Source organism: Ictalurus furcatus, chromosome 7, assembly GCF_023375685.1.
Source record: "Ictalurus furcatus strain D&B chromosome 7, Billie_1.0, whole genome shotgun sequence".
Classification (NCBI taxonomy): Eukaryota; Metazoa; Chordata; class Actinopteri; order Siluriformes; family Ictaluridae; genus Ictalurus; species Ictalurus furcatus.
In genome coordinates this window covers 20,256,576-20,276,716 of record NC_071261.1, presented here as the reverse complement: position 1 = coordinate 20,276,716, position 20,141 = coordinate 20,256,576, and the positions used below count along the sequence as shown (strand labels likewise).

At 38.2% G+C, this 20,141-nt stretch overlaps 1 protein-coding gene across 2 annotated transcripts in view; it reads right to left on the bottom strand.

Annotated features, from left to right (window-relative positions):
* The window catches only part of stim2b (stromal interaction molecule 2b), a 65,610-nt gene that overhangs the window by 26,075 nt on the left and 19,394 nt on the right, over positions 1-20,141 (bottom strand). For both annotated transcript variants that reach the window (XM_053629231.1, XM_053629232.1), the window contains one exon: positions 3,604-3,734. In XM_053629231.1, coding sequence (XP_053485206.1) covers positions 3,604-3,734 — 131 coding nt within the window. The remainder of the gene's footprint in view (positions 1-3,603; positions 3,735-20,141) is intronic.

The window sequence follows — 20,141 nt, the reverse complement described above, 5'->3', positions numbered from 1 at the left end:
CTGCACGTGCACTTTATGTAGAAATGTCTAGGTCTTATTTAGTCCTGTGTCTCATGTGGTTAGTGTGTTGTTTTATGTAGCACCATGGTCATGGAGGAACGTTGTTTCGTTTCACTGTGTACTGTACCAAATGTATATGGTTGAAATAACAAAACCTCTTGAACTTGAAACTTTCTGGTAAGCTTCTAAAAATTTGTTTTTAAAAACTCCTATTCATACATTTGAGGTCATATGTTTACATACGCCTTGCAGAATCTGCAAAAAATTAATAATTAAAAAATGTTACTAATTAATAATAAAAAATTTAAAAAGTTAGTCCTGCCCTGAATAAACTATTTCATAAACAGATGTTTAAATATAGTCCACAAGACTCAATAATAACTGAATTTCCACAAATGAACTAGTCCAAAAATGTAAATACGCTTGATTCTTAATACTGTGTGTTGTTAACCGGATGATCAGCGACTGTGTTTATGTTTTGTGATAGTTGTTCACGAGTCCCTTTGTCCTGAGCAGTTAAACTGCCCACTGTTCTTCAGAGAAATCCTCCAGGTCCTGCAAATTCTTTGCTTTTCCAGCATCTTCTGCATATTTGACCCCTTTCCAACAGCAGCTATATGATGTTGAGATCCATCTTTTCACACTGAGGACGACTGAGGGACTCGTACACAACTATTACAAAAACATTCACTGATGTTCAAGAAGGCAACATTAAGGGTGGTGTAAAATTTTGAGCAGGATGATCGGTGTAAATTGTTATTATTTTGTCTTCTGGGAAACAAGTAACTACTTGAAGGGCAGTACTAAATGGAAAAAATAAGATCTTGTGCTATTTAACAATAAAAATACCTATATTTGTATTTTTCCACGCGGACGGCTGGGCCCGAATACAGATCAGAAATTTGTATTCAGATGAACTAACTGTTGTTAGTGTTTTAATGTTGATTTTCTCATGAAAGGTAAGTGCTTTTAAAATGTATTCAGGTTTCCTTGGAACGCTGACACAAACATACACACTCTGGAATTTGCTGTCGTATGAAAGATGACACCGTGTCCCACTGGCTGCAGGAGAGGGAAATCTCCCACAAGGCCACTTCTTAAACTCGAGTCCGGTGAAGACGATCACCACTAGAACCTTCTATATATATATATATATGGAATATATGCACACAAGGGACTTCACAGACTTCAAGCTTAGTATCTCTGAAGAAGCAGATCATCAAAGGAATTTCCACCATGTATTACCTCTGTCTCTCTCTCTCTCTCTCACACACACACACACACACACACACACACACAGGGGTAAGTGACAAAGTCTTGCACCTGCCATGCCCAGCAACCATCCATAGCAACACTAGAAAAACTAATCACACACACACTCACACGTGATATTGCACAACATTCACAGTCAAACTAATACCCGAGTTTTGGGCGTGGCAGCAGTAAAACCCTGCCAGAGAGAAAAATCCTACGAGGCAAAACCACAAATCTTTTGTTGAGTCAGTCTTCTTCTTCTTAGAGGCCTGATGATGTCACGCCAACCAGTAGAACAGCATGGAGAACCCTATAACACCATTTTCTCAATAACAACACACCTGTTTAATCAGACTCTAGTGCGTGGGCTTTGCTCTGAGGGTTTGTATTCTTATATAATTGTGTACTTCTGGAGCTCACCATGTCTGTTTGTGTGAGAGTGTGTGTAATTATATATATATATATATATATATTATATATATATATATATATATATATATATATATATATATATATATATATATATATATATATATATACATACATACATACATATGTATGTATGTATGTATGTATATGTGTGTGTGTGTGTGTGTGTGCGCATTCCTGAGTAATTATACTCCGTAAAACCCTTGTATTTAGATCATGATCAGGCTACATACAGTTTCGACTCGTATCTGGTCAGCAGGTGGAGGCTTAGTTCTGTATCATCTCATTTAACAGCTCTACACTTCTAATTGATTAAAAGCATTTCCTAAATAAATAAATGTGAATGTATTGTGCTTGCTAAACTCTGACTTAGTCCCAGGATGTTCCTGCCACTATTTAAGCACTTTCAGATTGGGGCTGTAAGGAATGACATGAAGACTGAGCTAAGCTGAGGAGTAGAGACTGAAGGATGGGACCATTCCCCTTTAACCCTTAAGTGCAGAACATCTTTTGACCTGTGACCTCATTTTCTCCATCTATATTGTTAAATACAATGCTTACAAGGCAAGCACGGTATTGTTATTGCTTATTATTATTTTGTTGTTGTTTGAGAAATCTCAATTTTGAGAATTAGGTTAACCTGAAGCATTTCATATACAGACTACATTCAAACTGTTTTAATATCTTTTCAGCAAGAATTAAGAAATCATTTTATTAGCTTTGCGGAAAGTTAGAACCGAGTTTAAAATTTGAGATTTTCCCATTGATAGAACATCTTTCTGTTCAAATTCCAATCGACTTCACAGCACAGTAATCAGCTAGCTAGCGCTCTCTCTTTCTCTCTCGCACACACACACAGACACACACACACACACAGCAAGTTCATGCTGTAGACCCCTTCTCTCTCCTCTTCATTACATCTCTTCCTTACTCGCTTTAATTCTTTCTCTCGTCTAAATTTTTTCTTTAATCTTTGCATTTCCCTCACTTCCTTTCTTTCACACTTTCAGTGTCACTTTGTTTTGTTCTCTTTATTCATTTCCTTTCTTCTTTCCATCCCTTCATCTCTTTCAGCTCATTGCAAGCACTGTGCATTCGTTCCTTCTTCATCTATACGTCACTTTGGATAAAAGCATCTGCTAAATGAATAAATATATAAATAAATACAAATCCAAGTTTCCTTAGTCCCCAAAATTCTTATATTGCATAACCATTTTCTTTGTTTTGAACAAATAACCAGGTCACAAAATTTTCAGATTTTCATATGATTTTAGTTATATTTAAAATGGGTGATGTAAGTACTAGGTCATTAATGAGTGCACAAGTGCACAAAAATGGTTGACAAAACACCTGTACATTTCAGTTCATGTTTAGATTAAACTTTCAGCCTTTAACTACATATATGGAAGATTATGAGAAATGTGCACAGCACAATGAGAAGCAGTGTCCTCCACAAACTAGAGCTGTCTCAAATTACATACTTATATATCACTCTAGTATTGAACTACATTTAACTGACTTATTTACATATTACAGTTGTGTTTGTATTGTAAAAACCTCTCAGGTACCCTTAAGACCTACAAAAAGTTTGGATCTTCTAGATTAGTCGATACTTTTGAAGGGATGCAGCTCGAGACAACAATCATGATGACAGCTGAAAGGTTTAAACAGAAACCAACACACCTCGTTTGTGTCTTTAACATCTCCATTTTTCATTTTGACATGGAAACCTGATGGATTCTGGAGGTCATTTTTACTCCTCGAGATGTACATAATAAATGCAGGCGAATATATGAACAATGCTGCTATATCCACACACACATGCATAGTCAAGAGTCAAATATATACCAGGCCAAAAGGTTAGGTGACAAAACTGAACTCATGACTGTTAGCAGGACATGCATAGCAGGGCTGGCTGACCTCGACACTCTCGTTGACTTCGATGCCGCCATCGTTGTCATCGTCCAGCTGCTTGTGGATGTGCCGCAGTGCCTCAAGGCTGAAGCGGTCAGCTTCGTTCATGCAGGGTGGGATCACAGTCAGGCACGGATCTGCAAATAAAACAGACAGGATACGTCACAACAACAGAAAACTGTGCGTGTCTTGGCCTTTGTTTCACTCCCTATTTTTAATGTAGACATGTGACGATCCTTCACTAGAACAACATGATAAAGAAAATCTGAAACTGGTATACAGTTGCGGTCGGAAGTTTGGGTACCCCTTGCAGCATCTGCAAAATCTTAATACTTTTAACAAAATAAGAGGGATCATAAAAATCCCATGTTGTTTTTTTTATTTAGTTCTGTCCTGAATAAGCTATTTCATAGAACAGATGCTTACATATAGTCCAGACACAATAATTACTGAATTTATAAAAAATTACTCCATTCAAAAGTTTACACACGCTTGATTCTTAATATTGTGTGTTGTTACCTGGATGATCCACGTCTTTGTTTATTTTGTGATATTTGTTCATGAGTCCCTCGTTTGTTCTGAGCAGTTAAACTGCCCACTGTTCTTCAGAAAAATATATGACCCCTTTCCAGTAGTGGCTATATGATGTTGAGATCCATCTTTTCACACTGAGGATGACTGAGGGACTCGTACACAACTATTACATACGGTGCAAACATTCACTGATGCTGAAGAAGGTAGCACGATGCATTAAGAGCCAGGGGGGTGTAAACTTTTGAACAGGATGATCGGTGTAAATTGTTAGTATTTTGTCTTCTGGGAGACATGTAACTATCTTATTCACTATCTAAATGAAAAATAGCATGGGATTTTTATGATCCCTCTTATTTTGTTAAAAGTATTAAGATTCTACAAGGGGTATGAAAACTTCTGACCGCAACTGTAGATAATGAAGAAAACAAAAAAATGTTATTTCAAAATTTTTTTTAAGAATAATCATAGCAGATCAAAAAAAATGTATTTCTGCATTTGTTCTGATAAACTACTGAAGCATAAAAGCAATCCCTCTTAATAAATCCATATTTAAATTGTTCTATGAGTTTCTCTACCTCATAGATCCTTCTAGGATGTTCTATGAGCTTATCAAATTTTTTGTAACCAGGAACCCTTTTAATTGTAGAATAAATTCCATCAACCACATTTGCACATAATTATTTATGAACATAACCGAGCATAATGAACATAAAACTATTCGGATTTCCAACCATCCATCCATTTTCTGTACCGTTTCTCCTACACAGGGTCACGGGAGTCTGAAGCCTATTCCAGGGGTCTCGAGACACAAGGCAGGGGACATTCTGGATTGCGTGCCAACCCATCTCAGGACACAATCGCACACACACTCAGGTCCAAGCTGACATTATTAATAGCTCTACTTGCTTTTGATTTATTAAGGTTTTAATTAAATATTTAAATGACCAACCAAACAGGCTAATGACTAAAAATAAATTGAGCAAAAAACGTCAATAATTATAAATATGTATACTTTTATAATGGTGGGTTGTCGCTTCCACCACAGTAACAATATAATTAAAAAAAAATTTTTTTTTAAATCACAGACTATGCTTCATGACCCTAGTTTGTAAACAGCGGTTCAGTGGTTAAGACACGTTGGGCTACTGATCGAAAGGTCGTGAGTTCAAAATCCCAGCTCCACCAAGCTGCCCCTGTTGGGCCCTTGAGAAAGGCACTCAACTGCTCACAGGTATAAAAGAAATAAACGTAAGTCACTCTGGATAAGACTAAATGCAGTAAATGTAAATAAATGTACTGTATGTACGAGTATGTCTGATGTAGGAGCTTTCACAGGTCTTGACACACTTCTTGTGTTACACACTCTTGATATTGCGAGTGCTGCTGTGATTTGATTGGATGATTACCTGGTCTTATTTTCGAAGGGAGCGTGGGAAGATGTTACCTCAACTAGAGTAACAAACTTAACAATAAGTGCTCACAACAAAGAAACAAAAAGTAATACTCAAGGGCAAAAGAATATGTGGAAATAAAATCTTTTTTATCTGCACTCAAAGAATCAAATCACACTGCAAACCTGCTGAGTACATTGAAGAGAAATTACGAAGTGGTGTATCAAATGGAGAAGTCCAGAGAGGCCTGTGAAGCGAGCAGGTGAATTTCACCTGCATAAACAACTCCTTTGTTTTGCATGATGCCTTGCATGTGTTTCCCTCTGCTTTCATAATAACACCATTTGCATAGCAGAAGTCTCTCACCAGACTCATTTGCATGGGGATACTATTTACATAACAAGCACCCACCTGGGCTGAAAGATGTTTAGAACACAATGTAATGTTGTGAATCTTAAAGTTATAATGTGTGTATACATGACTATAAATTTTCATTAAATGTTAGACGTGTCTTAATTGTTCACTGTCGTTTGTAATTGTGCACTGCCACGTGTATAAATCAGAAAATGACATGTTTACATGTGATCTCGGTGACTTTGACCATGGCATGTTTGTTGGTTTTCAGAAACTGCTGATCTCCTGGTCTCTAGAGTTTACATGAGACGGTGCAAAAAACATCCAACGAGCAGCAGTTCTGCAGGTGGAAACGCCTTGTTGATGAAAGAGGTCAGAGGAGAATGGCTAGACTAGTTAGCGCGGATAGTAAGGATACTGAAACTCAAATAATGACTCGTTACAACCGTGGTGAGCTGAAACGCATTACAGAATGCACAACACATTAATCCTTGAGGTGGATGGGCTACAATAGCAGAAGACTCTTATCAGCCAAGAACAGAAAGCTGAGGCTATAGTAAGCACAGAGGTGAAGACTGGAAAAACATAGGCTGGTCTGATGAATCGTGATTTCTGCTGAGGCACACAGATGGTAGGGTCAGAATTTGGCATCATCGGCATGAATCCATGAACCCAACCTGCCTTGTGTCAACAGTCCAAGGGGGGTGGTGGAGGTGTAATGGTGTGGGGAATGTTTTCTTGGTACACTTTGGGATCCTTAATACCAATCAAGCATTGTTTGAAGACCACAGCCTTGTCACAAAGTGCAGGTCATTGCAAACTGGTGCGACGACCCTGACGATGAGTTCAAAGTACTTTAGTAGTCTCCCTAGTTCTGAATCCATTAGAGCGCCTTTGGGATGTGGTAGAACAGGAGATTTGCAGCAGGAACTTGCAGCTAATAAATCTGCAGCAATTATGTGACGCAGTCATGGACCAGAATGTCAAAGGAATGTTTCTAACACCTTGTGGAAATCGTACCACAAAGAACTGAGGCTGACCTAAGAACAAATGGGGGGGTGGGGGGGGCAGGGGGTATGTACTCAGTATTAGTATGATGCTCCTAAAATAAATAAATAAGCCAGTGACTGTATATGTATATACTATATCGCCAAAGATTTGTGGACACCTGACCATCACACCCATATGTAGGCTTTTCCCAAACTGTTGAGCATTGAATAGGAGTGTTATGGTCAGGTGTCCACAAATTTTTGCCTATAGTGTGTATACGCTTAAGTAATCTGGCATTGTAAGTTATAAACTGTTTATGCAAGCCCATTAACACCGTTTTAACGTGCACTAATCAGAAATTGTTATACAGTGTTTATATACCCCATAAAAAGATTTACAAGTGTCATTAGTACTATACATTAGTATTACCAGATCCTTTCACTGACAGATGCCTTCCATTAGCTGAATACGGACAGCGAGTCTATTTTCAGTCATGCAGAACGAAAGAGATTTCTGCTTTGTCCAGTGTGTGTGATCAGAGTAAGTGCTGAGCGGAGAGGACCCACGCAACAGGAAATGACATGCATGGGAAGAAACGTTAAGCAACACCACGTACCAAAAACAGAGAGGAAGGAAAAACAAGAGTGCTAAAATTAGAACAGAGAGTACTATGAATAGAAATGGAAATATATGACAATATCTGGCTGTCAGGATGCGGTCTGCATACTGCTGAGCAAGCTGTTCTCACAGCCAGGAAAAAAAAACAAAAACATTCAGCATATTTTAAAGAGTAATGAAAATGTGTATGAGGTTATTAGCATGGTATTACTCACCTCTTCATGAAAACTTTTCTTTCTAAAGGCTGATTCATAACCAACATTTTTTTTTAGACACGCTTCCATGTGGTAATGTGTGTCCTCAGACCCCGCTAAATGCTCTACATTTATACGGACAGATTAACCAAAGTTACTTAAAGTGAGGCTCAATACAATTCAAACACAGTTCACTGCCAGTCAACTGTTTAGATGCCTCTGCTCATAAAAGGCTTTGATTCATTTGTACAATTGTGTAATATTTTGGAGTAAATAATGAAGATGATGAAATCAGATTTGACACTATAAAAACATGCACAGAATTATATAGAGATCAAGAAAAGTGTTAACTGTATTTGCGACCACCAGAAGGACTTTTTAAAGTCCCCAAATAGGTCAAACACTTGTTGGCTGCTTTTTGACTCAGAAATAAATGTGTACGTGTATACTAATTAACCTAATCTACCATGTCCTATACACATTTTTGACTGGTAGGGTAACTGCCTGGTAGTGTAAAAGGCCAAAAAAGTCCTGAACTTATAATCATGTGGGTTTAACCGATGAGCCACCACTATTCACCTTGTCCTAGAATAACCCTAGGCCTACATTACAAACATTCACCCCAAAACGAGAAGAAAGGAGTCAAGCTTTATTAGTGGGCTGAAGCCGATAGTCTGGGTGATAATTACTGCCTGGTAACAGATATGTACCTTCTAATTATCCTGGCAAGAAAGACCAAGGTTTTTCTTTGGAAAAACCTGCTTTGTGTCTCAGAGGAATTGGTTTAGAAATATACCTCGGCCACAGATAATTCAATGCACAGAGAGAGAGAGAGAGAGAGAGAGAGAGAGAGAGAGAAAACGGTGTGATAAGCAGACAGAAAGCTGTATAGATCCAAGAATGTATAGATCCAAGCGATCAGCTTACATATCAATTAGGTTAGGATGACTTTGTTTATCAGCAAGCCTTAAAGCAATAATCCAGCGCTTTCCGTCGTAGTATGTGTACGACTAGCTCTGACAACTGCAATCATTTTTCTCACTCATTTATAAAGGAAGCTTAAGACCAGTTTTTGAATTCTGAGAATGAATATTCAAAATGGAAAACTCTAACAATAAAGGTCTTGGGTTAAGAGACGATTGTCTAAAATGGAAGAATACAGTTTAAAAAAAAAAAAGGTCATTCTGGTTACACAATTTTTGAGGTTTTGTGGTGTTGATGTAAAATCAGGCTGAAACTGAAATACTTCCACGTTTACTCTGATCCATGATAATTATGTTGGTAATTGAATCTCTTCCTATTGAAAACATTTCTGAAAGGGCAAGTCATAAAGATTTAAAGCTTCAACCCTTAAATACACCTGTTTCTCAACATTTAGAGAACGATTAGCAAAACGTTCTTGCATGTAACTCAAATTCTGTTACAAACTTGACAAACTAAATGAAAATAAATTTTAAAAAAAAGGTATCATTTTTTATATTTTGCCTCATCTCAATCAACAGATTTTGGGATTTCTTTATTGGAAAATTTAGAAATCCTAAGGAGACAAGGGTCTAACTGAAAAAATTGAAGGGTTCATTTATAAACAACTCTGCATGAGAAATTTTTGACTGAGAAAACACTACAGTTCTGTTAAGAGTGAAAGCCAGTGTAGGAAAACATGTACACATTTTTTGTATCTAGTTCTAGTTTATATATTTGGTTCTATTTAGAACCCTGCCGGAAAGGATAACCATTTGTTTTAACGTTGCTCCCCGAGAGAGACGAAACACAGAAGCCCCACAGGCGGCAGATGAACTAGGTTAGGTTGTAAACCTATTGAGACAAAATTACTCAAGAGGGCCAAAACCTATTCTACCTTATGCACATATATATTGTCTCAAACACAAAGAGGTGCTTTGTACAACTCAACGCAATTCTGCTAACATTTCTGAGTTGTACTGCTAGGACGGCATCAGCATATATCACCTGAACTTCGGTACAGGGTCAAATGTTTAAGAGACACCGGACTCTTTTAACTCAGCACATTATAAGGTCAGAGGGAGACTGTTATTTACAAAGTGTTCACTGTAATGATTACTGAGTGTTGCTGGTGGCTTGTTCAACGGTCCCAAGGCAGTCAAGTTTATTGTTCGGTTTCACACAATCGGTCATCGGTCAGTGACGATTAGTGCAAAACCCACACCAACACTCAGTCAGTGAGTTACACAGTGACATTGCATTGCAACATGTCAAAGAGGCATGGTGCATATGTAGAATGCCAGCCACACTGCGAACAGAGCTCAGGTTTCATCCTCTTCTCTCCCTCATCAAGTTCACCCGCAGGCCTCCAGAGATGCATCACCATCAGCTCATTTAATCTAGATTAAGCGCAATGTAAGGACTGCCTAGTCATTTACTGCTTAATTCAGTGCCGGGCGAAAGGCAGGCTTGTAAGATGACACACTCAGATACACTGTGCTATTACATAAAGTGGATTTACTGCCTTAAATGCTGTAATAGGCTGCTGAATCAGTGTAAGAAAGCTGAATGAAAAATAACTGCACGTTACAAATATGTGTTTCAGCTTTCAGACGGCAGGTTTCACATCGCAAAGGTCACAGCTACGCAATAGTAATAATAATAATAATAATAATAATAATAATAATAATCTACCCAAATACTCCTTGCATAATATCTGTTCTGTTCACCTTCTTTTCTCTCTGCCTCCAAAAAAAAAAAAGGTGCGCTGCTGGACAACGTCAGCAGGACGCCTCTAATCCTCTGCTTGGGATACAGCGTAACCAAATGTAAGAAATGACCAAAACTGACTTCAAATCCTGACAGACTCCGTGAGCCAGAAGCCCAGACTTCCAGAAAAGGAGAAGCAGCTATACTTCGTAGAGAAGGAATGCAAGGATCAGAGACGAACATCATCTGACCAAAGCTCTTGCCAAAAAGAGCAGAAATAAAGAGCGAAAAGAAAACAGTGGCTTAATTAAAGTGAATTTTGACTCAGTACTGAAATGTGGACGTGCTAAATATATTCTACTATGCAAGAAATCAGTTGATATGCACCTCTAGCTTTATATAAACCACACTCTCTACACTCTTAAAGAAGAGAATCCGAGGAAATATTCATTTATATAACTAATTAGTGTGATTAATTAAAAACTGTGAGTAACCTGACTTTGCAATGTTAATAGAAATGAAAACACTGGAGTAGTGTTTCCTCATATTTGTCTTCCATATGAACTGATGGCATTCAGCACTACAGGAAAGACAGTTAATCTAGTCAGATGATAGAACATGATGGTGCAAAAGTGGTCTCGGATGGAATGGGAAGATGCCAGAGCAGAATAGAGTTGGGCCAATAAACAATCAATCAGTCTCTCAAGGATTTTGAGATCGCAGAAATTAGTAATATTCACAATATTCGCAATATTCACAGAAGCTCGCAAGGTTTCAAAATGACCACAGATTTTCCACAGATTTGGGCCGAGACACGTCATGTGACGTCATCACAATGTTCAGCCAAAGCCATCTTCGATTCACGTGCGTTAAACATGAGTACAGCTAAAACGTCCCATTTACCAACAAACATCACTGTGAAAGGTCGTGCAAAGTAATTTTGACAATTCTAATAGTTTTCCACAAAAAATCAAGCATTTTTGGCCGCAACAATCACAAAAAAACCTAACGAAATCCTGTACAGACGGATCAATATTATCGCGCTCATTTAAATCTGGGTCGATATTTTGCAAATGATCAAATGATTATTTCCTCATGTGTGAAGGCATAACATCTTCTCACAAGCTTACACTCGGTTCGAGCACAACTTTAATAAGGCTGCTGCTTCTCATTTATTTCATTCTTAGCATCCGTGGTTGGTTCAAAATGTTAAGCAACAGGGAAGACGGTGCATAATTATTTCACTACATACTCATTAGACTATAACAGGTTTTCATTTTGGCAAAGAACGTTGAGGTTTATGCAAATGAAGCAAAGAAACACTGGTACATACATACAGATTTGAATAAGCAATTAACAGGAGTGTGAAAAAGGTGTGAAAATGAGGCATGAGGAAACAAAAAAGAACCTCCACCACTGGAAATCTCCTTTGGCAGCTATTTCACTCTCTTTCAATGACTTTCCTACAGTGAAGAAAGAGCTACTGCTGAAATAACATGTATTATCTGGAACCAATGGTCAACTGAGAAGATAAAATCATGTTCAAACCAAAAACCATATAATTGATTGCAACTGTGTGTGCGTGTATGTGTGTGTATGTGTGTGTGTGTGTAGCATTCCACTCAATTGTGTTTCGCATAGCCAGCATGCATTTATGCAGACATGCTTTCAAAGTTAGCAAACTTGTCTTTGCAAAGAATGTGTTCACATGAAAGCACTCTGGCAACGAAGCATACTTTTTAATTTTGAACACATAAATCGAACATGTATCAGGACTTTTTTTTTTTTTTTTTTTAGAGACAATTATGTTTATTTATGTCTCACTGTGTGTCAAATGAGAACTTTTTTTTGTTGTTAATTGCAAACAGTTCTTCAGGTTTTCTATTTTCTACAATTCCCCGTAGTTACTAATTCCCCAAATCTATGAAACTGCATTCATAATGGGGTTCAGCTGGATTAGACACAACCAGGCCTGATTACTGCAAACCCTGTTCAATCAAATCAATACTTAAATAGAACAGCATGAAGTTGGTTAAAAGGTCTTACCCAGTAACACACTATGCCAAAGTTGAAAGAAATTCCAGAAATGATTAGGAAGAAGGTGATTGAAATACATCAGTCTTTGAAGGGTTACAAAGCTATTTCAAAGGCTCTGGGACTCCAAAGAACCACAGTGAGAGCCATTATCTCCAAATGGAAAAACTTGGCACAGTGGTGAACCTTCCCAGAATTGGCCGACCTTCCAAAATTCCTCCAAGAGCACAGCAACTACTCATCCAGCAAGTCATAAAAGAGCCAAGGACAACATCAAAGGACCTACAGGCCTCTCTTGCATCAATAAAGGTCACTGTTCATGACTCCACTATCAGAAAGACACTGGGCAAAAATGGCATTCATGGAAGAGTGGCGAGGTGAAAACCACTGCTAACCCAGAAGAACACTAAGGCTCGTCTAAATTTTAACAAAACCCACCTTGATGATACTCAAACCTTTTGGGAGAATGTTCTGTGGACTGATGTGTTGAAAGTGGAACTGTTTGGAACACAAGGGTCCCGTTACACCAAACACAGAATTCCACAAAAAGAACATCATACCTATGGTCAAGCATGGTGGTGGAAGTGTGATGATGCTTTGCTGCTTCAGGGCCTGGGCAACTTGCAATAATTGAGGGAAACATGAATTCTGCTCTCTACCAGAAAATCCTAAAGAAGAATATCCGGTCATCAGTCCGTAAGTTGAAACTCAAGCAGAACTGGACAATAAAATGGAAGTGGTTTTAAAAAAAAAACAAAAAAAAAACATGAAATTCCCAGGAGATCAGCAGTTTCTGAAATACTCAAAAGAGTACATCTGACACCAACAACCATGCGTTGGTCACAGAGATCGCATTTTTTCTTTTTTCACGTCAAACATCAGAAATACGTGAACATTAACTGAAGCTCTTGACCTGTATGTACATGATTTTATGCACTGCACTGCTGCCACATGGTTGTCTCAATAGATAATTGCGTGAATGTGCAGGTGAACAGGTGTTCCTAATAAAGTAGCCAGTGAGTGTAAATACATATCCAATCTAGCGTTTGTACTTTTGTCTGGTAGTGTACATTAGTCAATATTTCTAAAGGAATAAGCTCTGCCGTCAGTGTACTCATGAGTTCTGGCTTACGTCAAGAAGACAAACGATTTGGGAGGTCTGTTTCATCTTCCCAGAACAGTAGTTGGTATGAACAGACAAATTAAAAGTTCCTTCAACAACATGTCTACTGTAATTACTGATTACAGCCCCTCATAATTCAATTAATGGTCTGTACTTATATACAGTAACGCTTTTATCCAAAGCGCTTTACACTGTGTCTCATTCACCCATTCACACACACACACACACCAATGATAGCAGAGCTGCCATGCAAGGCACTAACTTGCCATCGGGAGCAACTTGGGGTTCAGTGTCTTGCCCAAAGACACTTCGGCATGTGGAGTCAGGTGGGCCGGGAATCGAACCGCCAACCCTACGATTAGTGGACAACCCGCTCTACCACCTGAGCCACACCGCCCAATTAACATTGATATTTTTATGAATAATTAGCTGATATTACAAACAAGTACAGATTGTTGGTATATAACTCTTGGGGGAAAATAGGACTATTATACTTTAATATAATACACTGTAAATGATTTAATAACACTATAATAACCACAGAAAGACGTTTTTATGATGTTACTGGTCCAGGCCTCGAGTTTCCTCAAGTGGCTCCAGCTTGACAGGAAATAGGTTGTCTCCCTGCTTGTTCTAAGTAAACAAGGCCATTCTTGCTATGACACAAATCACTCTGGAAATATGTCAGAATGACTGAAGGCAAATAAAACCCCATCTCTGTGTTAGGAACTGCATGCAACGTCTTCCCTTCTCAAACAGCTTATTACAATTTTGTAATTGTGTAAGGGTGTGCTTTAGTTTGCCCCATGACTTAAAGAGAAAGGTTGAGAGAACAAACATTTCTGTGTAAACTTGGATCTCTGTAACTGCCGACCCACACTGTATGACCGGTTTACCTCCAGCAATATGGTGAACTGCTATCAGTTCCAGTAGTACCCATATACATCACTCGTCCAAAGGAGTTAAATTGCTGTAATCTGAAAATTATGAAGACAGTGCCTACATTTACATGGACAGCAATAATCTAATTATTGACCTTATTCTGAATAAGACAGTATTGTGATTAAGGTGTTTACATGAGTTGCTTTTAGAATATTCCTTTCATGTTCCTGTTTTACATGTTATAGAACATAGATTGATTAACGTCACACATCATTACATCCCCACGCCACGCCGTCCGACGTTCCCTCCACAATTTCACGTATCAACATACAGTTCGTCTTCATTATGGTACCATATACAGTTTTCGGTGTTTCATTTTTAATTTTACGGAAATGCAGTTAATTATTTGTCATGCTATACATGCTGCTTGAAGCCGTGGTCTGTGTCCAAAACCATACCGAAAATGTACTTACCTACATGCATTTCACCTACTATATAATCGGTAAGTACGCGGTTTGGGACACAGCCGTGCTCTCTTGTTTGCCGTGAAACGGTTGAACACTGCCGTGTGTGATCCTGTCCTGTTGCAAAATGCGGTGAAAACTCCCACACGACGTTAATAATGTGATTAAGGTGTTTACATGTCTGTAACGCACGTCGATAATGCAACTAAAACAGGAGTAATCCATGTCTTTATTCGATTTGTGTTTACTACGAGTATGACTTTAGTCAGATTAAGGTCAATAATCTCTGTTTACATGGTAATTTCTTAATCAGAGTATTGTCTTAATCGGGTTAATACTGGATTATTGTTGTCCATGTAAACGTACCGAGTGTTGAATTGTAAACATTTCAAAGATGTAATAGACTGGACTGCCTATTTAGAAGAGCTGTCTCATTAGTATCATATATCTCTGAAATAAATTCAAACCTTTCACCACCATGGGTAATTGTTTATGTAGTTATCATCACAAATAATTACCTGTGTGATATTGCTATTACAAACAAAAAGTTGATGCTCACTGAATGTTCTCATTTTGAAAGCTTGGCATCCCCAGCCTTTCAACAAGCAGTGCACAAGCATGCTTTGACAAAGTTTGTTTAAAAGTTTGGGAGGTCATGACCTTTTAAAAAAAAAAAAAAAAAAAAAAAAAAAAAAACAGCCTAAAACATGAACCTAACAAAAAGTGCACCAAATGGATGATGATTTATAGAATGGTGATGGGATGTTTGCATCTCTGTGGTTGTATGTGTAGAGGAACAGGACAGTCCAAAAAAAACACATCACATAGTGCAGAAGAACTGCTGACAGCTGGAGCATTAGACTCTTGCCTCACACCGCCAGGTCCCATGAAGCAGCCCTCATTAGCACAAGCTATGTGCCCAACCATTTAGAACCGTGAGAACAGTACTCTAAATACTGACACACTCATGAGATGCCTGCATCTGTCTACAGGACAAGCGCACCTTCAGCAACTGCTTCAAACCAGTTATGACAATAACTGTAATTTTAACTGTAATTTTTACCACAGCCAGACAATCACTTTAAAATGTTCAAACAACATCGATTGCTGTTTCATAAATAAGTGTCTCCACACTCCTGCCGGAAATGAACTTCCTGTGTACGAGCTCTGACTTCCTTGCAGACAGGAAACATTTCCTGTGTGGTGTGCCACATGGCCATCTACAATCTACTTTTAATTACTAGAAGATCCTAGGAGACTCTAGAGAAATCAAAAGGAAAAAGATATACATAAGTGTAGGAAAGACAGCTTGATTAGTAGTAGTAGTAGTATGGTTGTCAATGAATGACTTTTCCACTGAACTGAGGTCAGCGTTTGATCACCTCAGAGGTTTGCTGTCCATGTAATTAATAATTCAGTCTGTTTACATGCTTGTGGTCTAACTGTCCTTGTCATCTGTCTTTTGGTCTTGGCTGATGTACTACTGAAGTAAAGCTATTCACCAATCAATAATGCATTTGACAGTACCAGACACGAAGGAGCACACTGAGGTCATCTTTTCATAGGTACACACGAGAGACAAAGGCTACTGTTAAGTCCTTTCAGAACACACCTGTCTCTCTACAGTAATGTTAGCAGCCTAGCAGTGATTTATTGTGTAGAATAGAGACGCCCAGTTCACCAAGAAATTCTACTATTACAAATGACCTTAATGTGTCTCATTTACTGAAAGAAAAAGGTAGGTTCCTGAATTACAGTTAATGGACATATGGATTTCCAGCTATTAACAAAAATAATGCAGCACCTGCTGGTATTGATTTGGACTACTAAGATAATTATGTTCTAATTCACAAAGCTCTTTGCTATTTAAAACACTTCTGGGACAGTAAATTGCAGAGCTGTAAATGTGTGAAGATTTTGTTTCTACAAACATCATGATGTAATCACATTTTATAGGGCCATAAAGTTATTTATTGAATATTATAATCACAACATTGTGGCAAATGTGATTTATAACAGCTAGAGCAGATATTGGTCAATATAATGGCCAATTCGTTCAACCGGCAGTATTGAGTGGTTATTTCTTTCTTTCTAAGTTAACACCTAGATAAAGTGATACAACCAAGAGCAATTACATTCTCTTCTTTTAAAACAGCCATTCGTTTGTGACTGCTAACATTTTTTTTTCCTCTTAATCTGCAACATGACATGTAACAGTATTTTTTACAACACAAGAAGCAACATTTACCTATAAAATCAGAGATGTCTATCTATACTGGGTTCAAATTATGGTTGACATCTCAACGCAACCTCACATTCAGCCTACAACCTACACAGCAAGTGGGTAAGAGTAGTGCAGCAGTGTGATAGCACATGTTCCTTTCAGAAGCTATGCTTTAAGTAGTATTATTTGACAAATCGTTTAAAATGGCAGCAAGAAAAATCAATGTTACCTAGCTAGTACGATCTAAAAGGGATTATTTTTATCAAGCTAGCTTGCCAAAATTTCTGTCACAGGGTGGTTTTAACAAATGTAAAGGTTTTCCAGGTTCCTTGAAATCTGGCATGTGGAAAAGGCTAGCTTCCTACATGTCAGCCAGCTGATGAGCTACAATGAAAGTGCTACTATTTGTTCATTTGTACCTTACAGTTTCCTGTGCATTTAGCTGTAAATGGAGGAGTTGTGTTTTTTTTGGAAGCTGAATATGCTGAGTCACTCTGCCTTTAGTATAATAAAGGGTGTGGGAGGGGAACAGTAGGTTTTTATTTATCCATGTTTCTATTTGCTTATTTATTTTAGTTCTAATATTAAAAATGTCTGAGACAGTACACTAAATGGTCTTAACAACAAATCTCCTGAGACCCCGTGTGCCACCATTTCCTCATTTACTTTTGCTGCAGCGAACTGGTTGGGGGAAAAACTAGAAACAGGGAAATGCACTTATATAGTCTTCTTATGCTCAAACTTACAATCACGATAATGATTAAAATGTTAAACTAACATGTCTGGATGTACAAAATCAAAATAAGGTTAAAAAAAAAATAATAATAATAATAATAATAATAAATTGATCAATAACATATTTTAATTAAATAAAAATAAATAAATAAATAAATAAATAGCCGCCCAGAAGGCTTAAACACTTAAATCAAAGGGAAAATCTATCCTAAAAAAGGCCATTTTTGTTAATTTTCTGACCAATAATTTGTTGTTAAGACCATTAAAATAATAATATAAATAATAATAATAAATAAATAAATAATCCCTGGATTTGAGTGTAGTCTAAATACCGACACACTCATGAGATGTCTGTATCTGTCTACAAAACACACACACCTTCAGATGATTGCTTTGAACCTGTTTAGCATGTCATGCTTCACAAAAACTGCATCTAAAACCAGTCATTTGAACAGAAAATACACTGACATCCTGGACATACAGAAGAGATAAAATTACAGAGTAGCAACTGTAAAATATTCAATCACCTCATCTGCTCATGAAAGTAATCCTATCCAAATAGGGCTAAATTCTTCATGATTTGTGTTTTATGTAACTTCTGGGACTCAGTCCACGTTCAGGCTTTTTTCTTTCTAAAACAGGTCTGACAGTGGTACCTGCCCTGACCCTGAACGTGAACTTTGTTATGCAAAATTGCTGGAAGCTCTGGTTGAGAAAAGTGCTTTTGCATATTGCATTCATTGCTGTGGTACTCCTGCCTGTATCACTTTCCCCATCTGAAAGAGGCACTAGAGGAAAAGCGAAAAGGATGAGTCACACAACTACAACAGGCATGTGTTGCACAGGGAAAAGCTTTTTGATTCTTTTACTGTACTGTGTGCTTCTGTATAACAGACTGAAAATCCAACATCAGCCTTATCTCAGCATAATATACCGTATATTTCCCTCTGACTGTTTCAGTGGGTTCTGCAGTGATTAGTCTCTCTCTCTCTCTCTCTTTCTTTAGTTATACATGAACCCTAGGAGCTGTGTGTAACGCCTTGCAATGTGAGAAGCACTGGGCAAGAAGGAGAAATCCAAACCAGTCAGCTCTCCCTCTCTCTGTCTGGGACTTTCCCCTCATTGAGAAATAAAATGGTAGGTATTCCTTACATCCAACCTACCCCTCCATCTCTCTCTCACACACTCATGTGAGAAAGTCACTTTAGTTTTTATTTTAGCAGACATGGAGACAAGATCTCTCTCTCCCCAGACATAGTGTCCTCGTATTAACTGCTGTACTTACCTCATCTTACCTCGGTGTATAAAATTGGGCCTCATTATCTGCCTAAGATCATTAGACTCTTAAAACCAGTTGTTCAAGTGCTCTTTGCATAAATGTTATGTTCTACCTTCCTAAATGGGTCCTTCTTGGACTGTTCCCATTGAATGCCAAACAAAATGACATTGAATGGGCCCTCGCACCCTGGCGCACATTGGGGCTGCTCTGCCAAGGGAACACCATTCCATTTTTTAGCAGTGTATCATGATGTAAAACATGTTATTTCCTGTTGGCAGTAGGTGGTGCTATGACTATAACTGAATATTGGCATGTAGATGTCTTCAGGCCAGGATTTGTGTAAAAGTTTGGAACAGATTGGACATTGTATGCATGAGTTATAACAACTTCCTGTTTCATGGCAAAACATCAAACTTGGCCAAGCCATGCAGTGAAAAATCAAAAGGTTGACAATTTAGCATCGACAAGGCCTTTAGATTATACTGACTGAACATGATGTTGATCGGATGAAATCTCTGGGAGGAGTTCGTTAAAGTACAAGGCCTGGAAATGGGAAAATCTGAGCAAGAAATATCAAAATGGCTGACTTCCTGTTAGGTTAAGGATAAGGCTTTAAGAGACTTTTTTGTACATTTTAACATGATTTATATGCCTACTGATTTTCGTACATGTTGGCGAAATGTAGCACGAGGGCTGCTTAGTTGAAATTTTGTAGATGGCGCTATCGAGCCATTTTGCCACACTTAATTCTAAAACGTGTATGAGGTTTGTGCAAAGTTTAATGAGTTTTCAAGCATGTTTAGGTCTCAAGGAGCAGTGGTGTCTTAGCGGTTAAGGCTCTGGGTTACTGATCGGAAGGTCGGGGGTCAAAGCCCCAGCACTGCCAAGCTGCCACTGTTGGGCCCTTGAGCAAGGCCCTTAACCTTCTCTGCTCCAGGGGCGCCGTATCATGGCTGACCCTGCGCTCTGACCCCAGCTTCCTGACAGGCTGGGGTATGCGAAGGAAACAATTTCACTGTGCTCTACTGTATATGTGACCAATAAAGACTCAT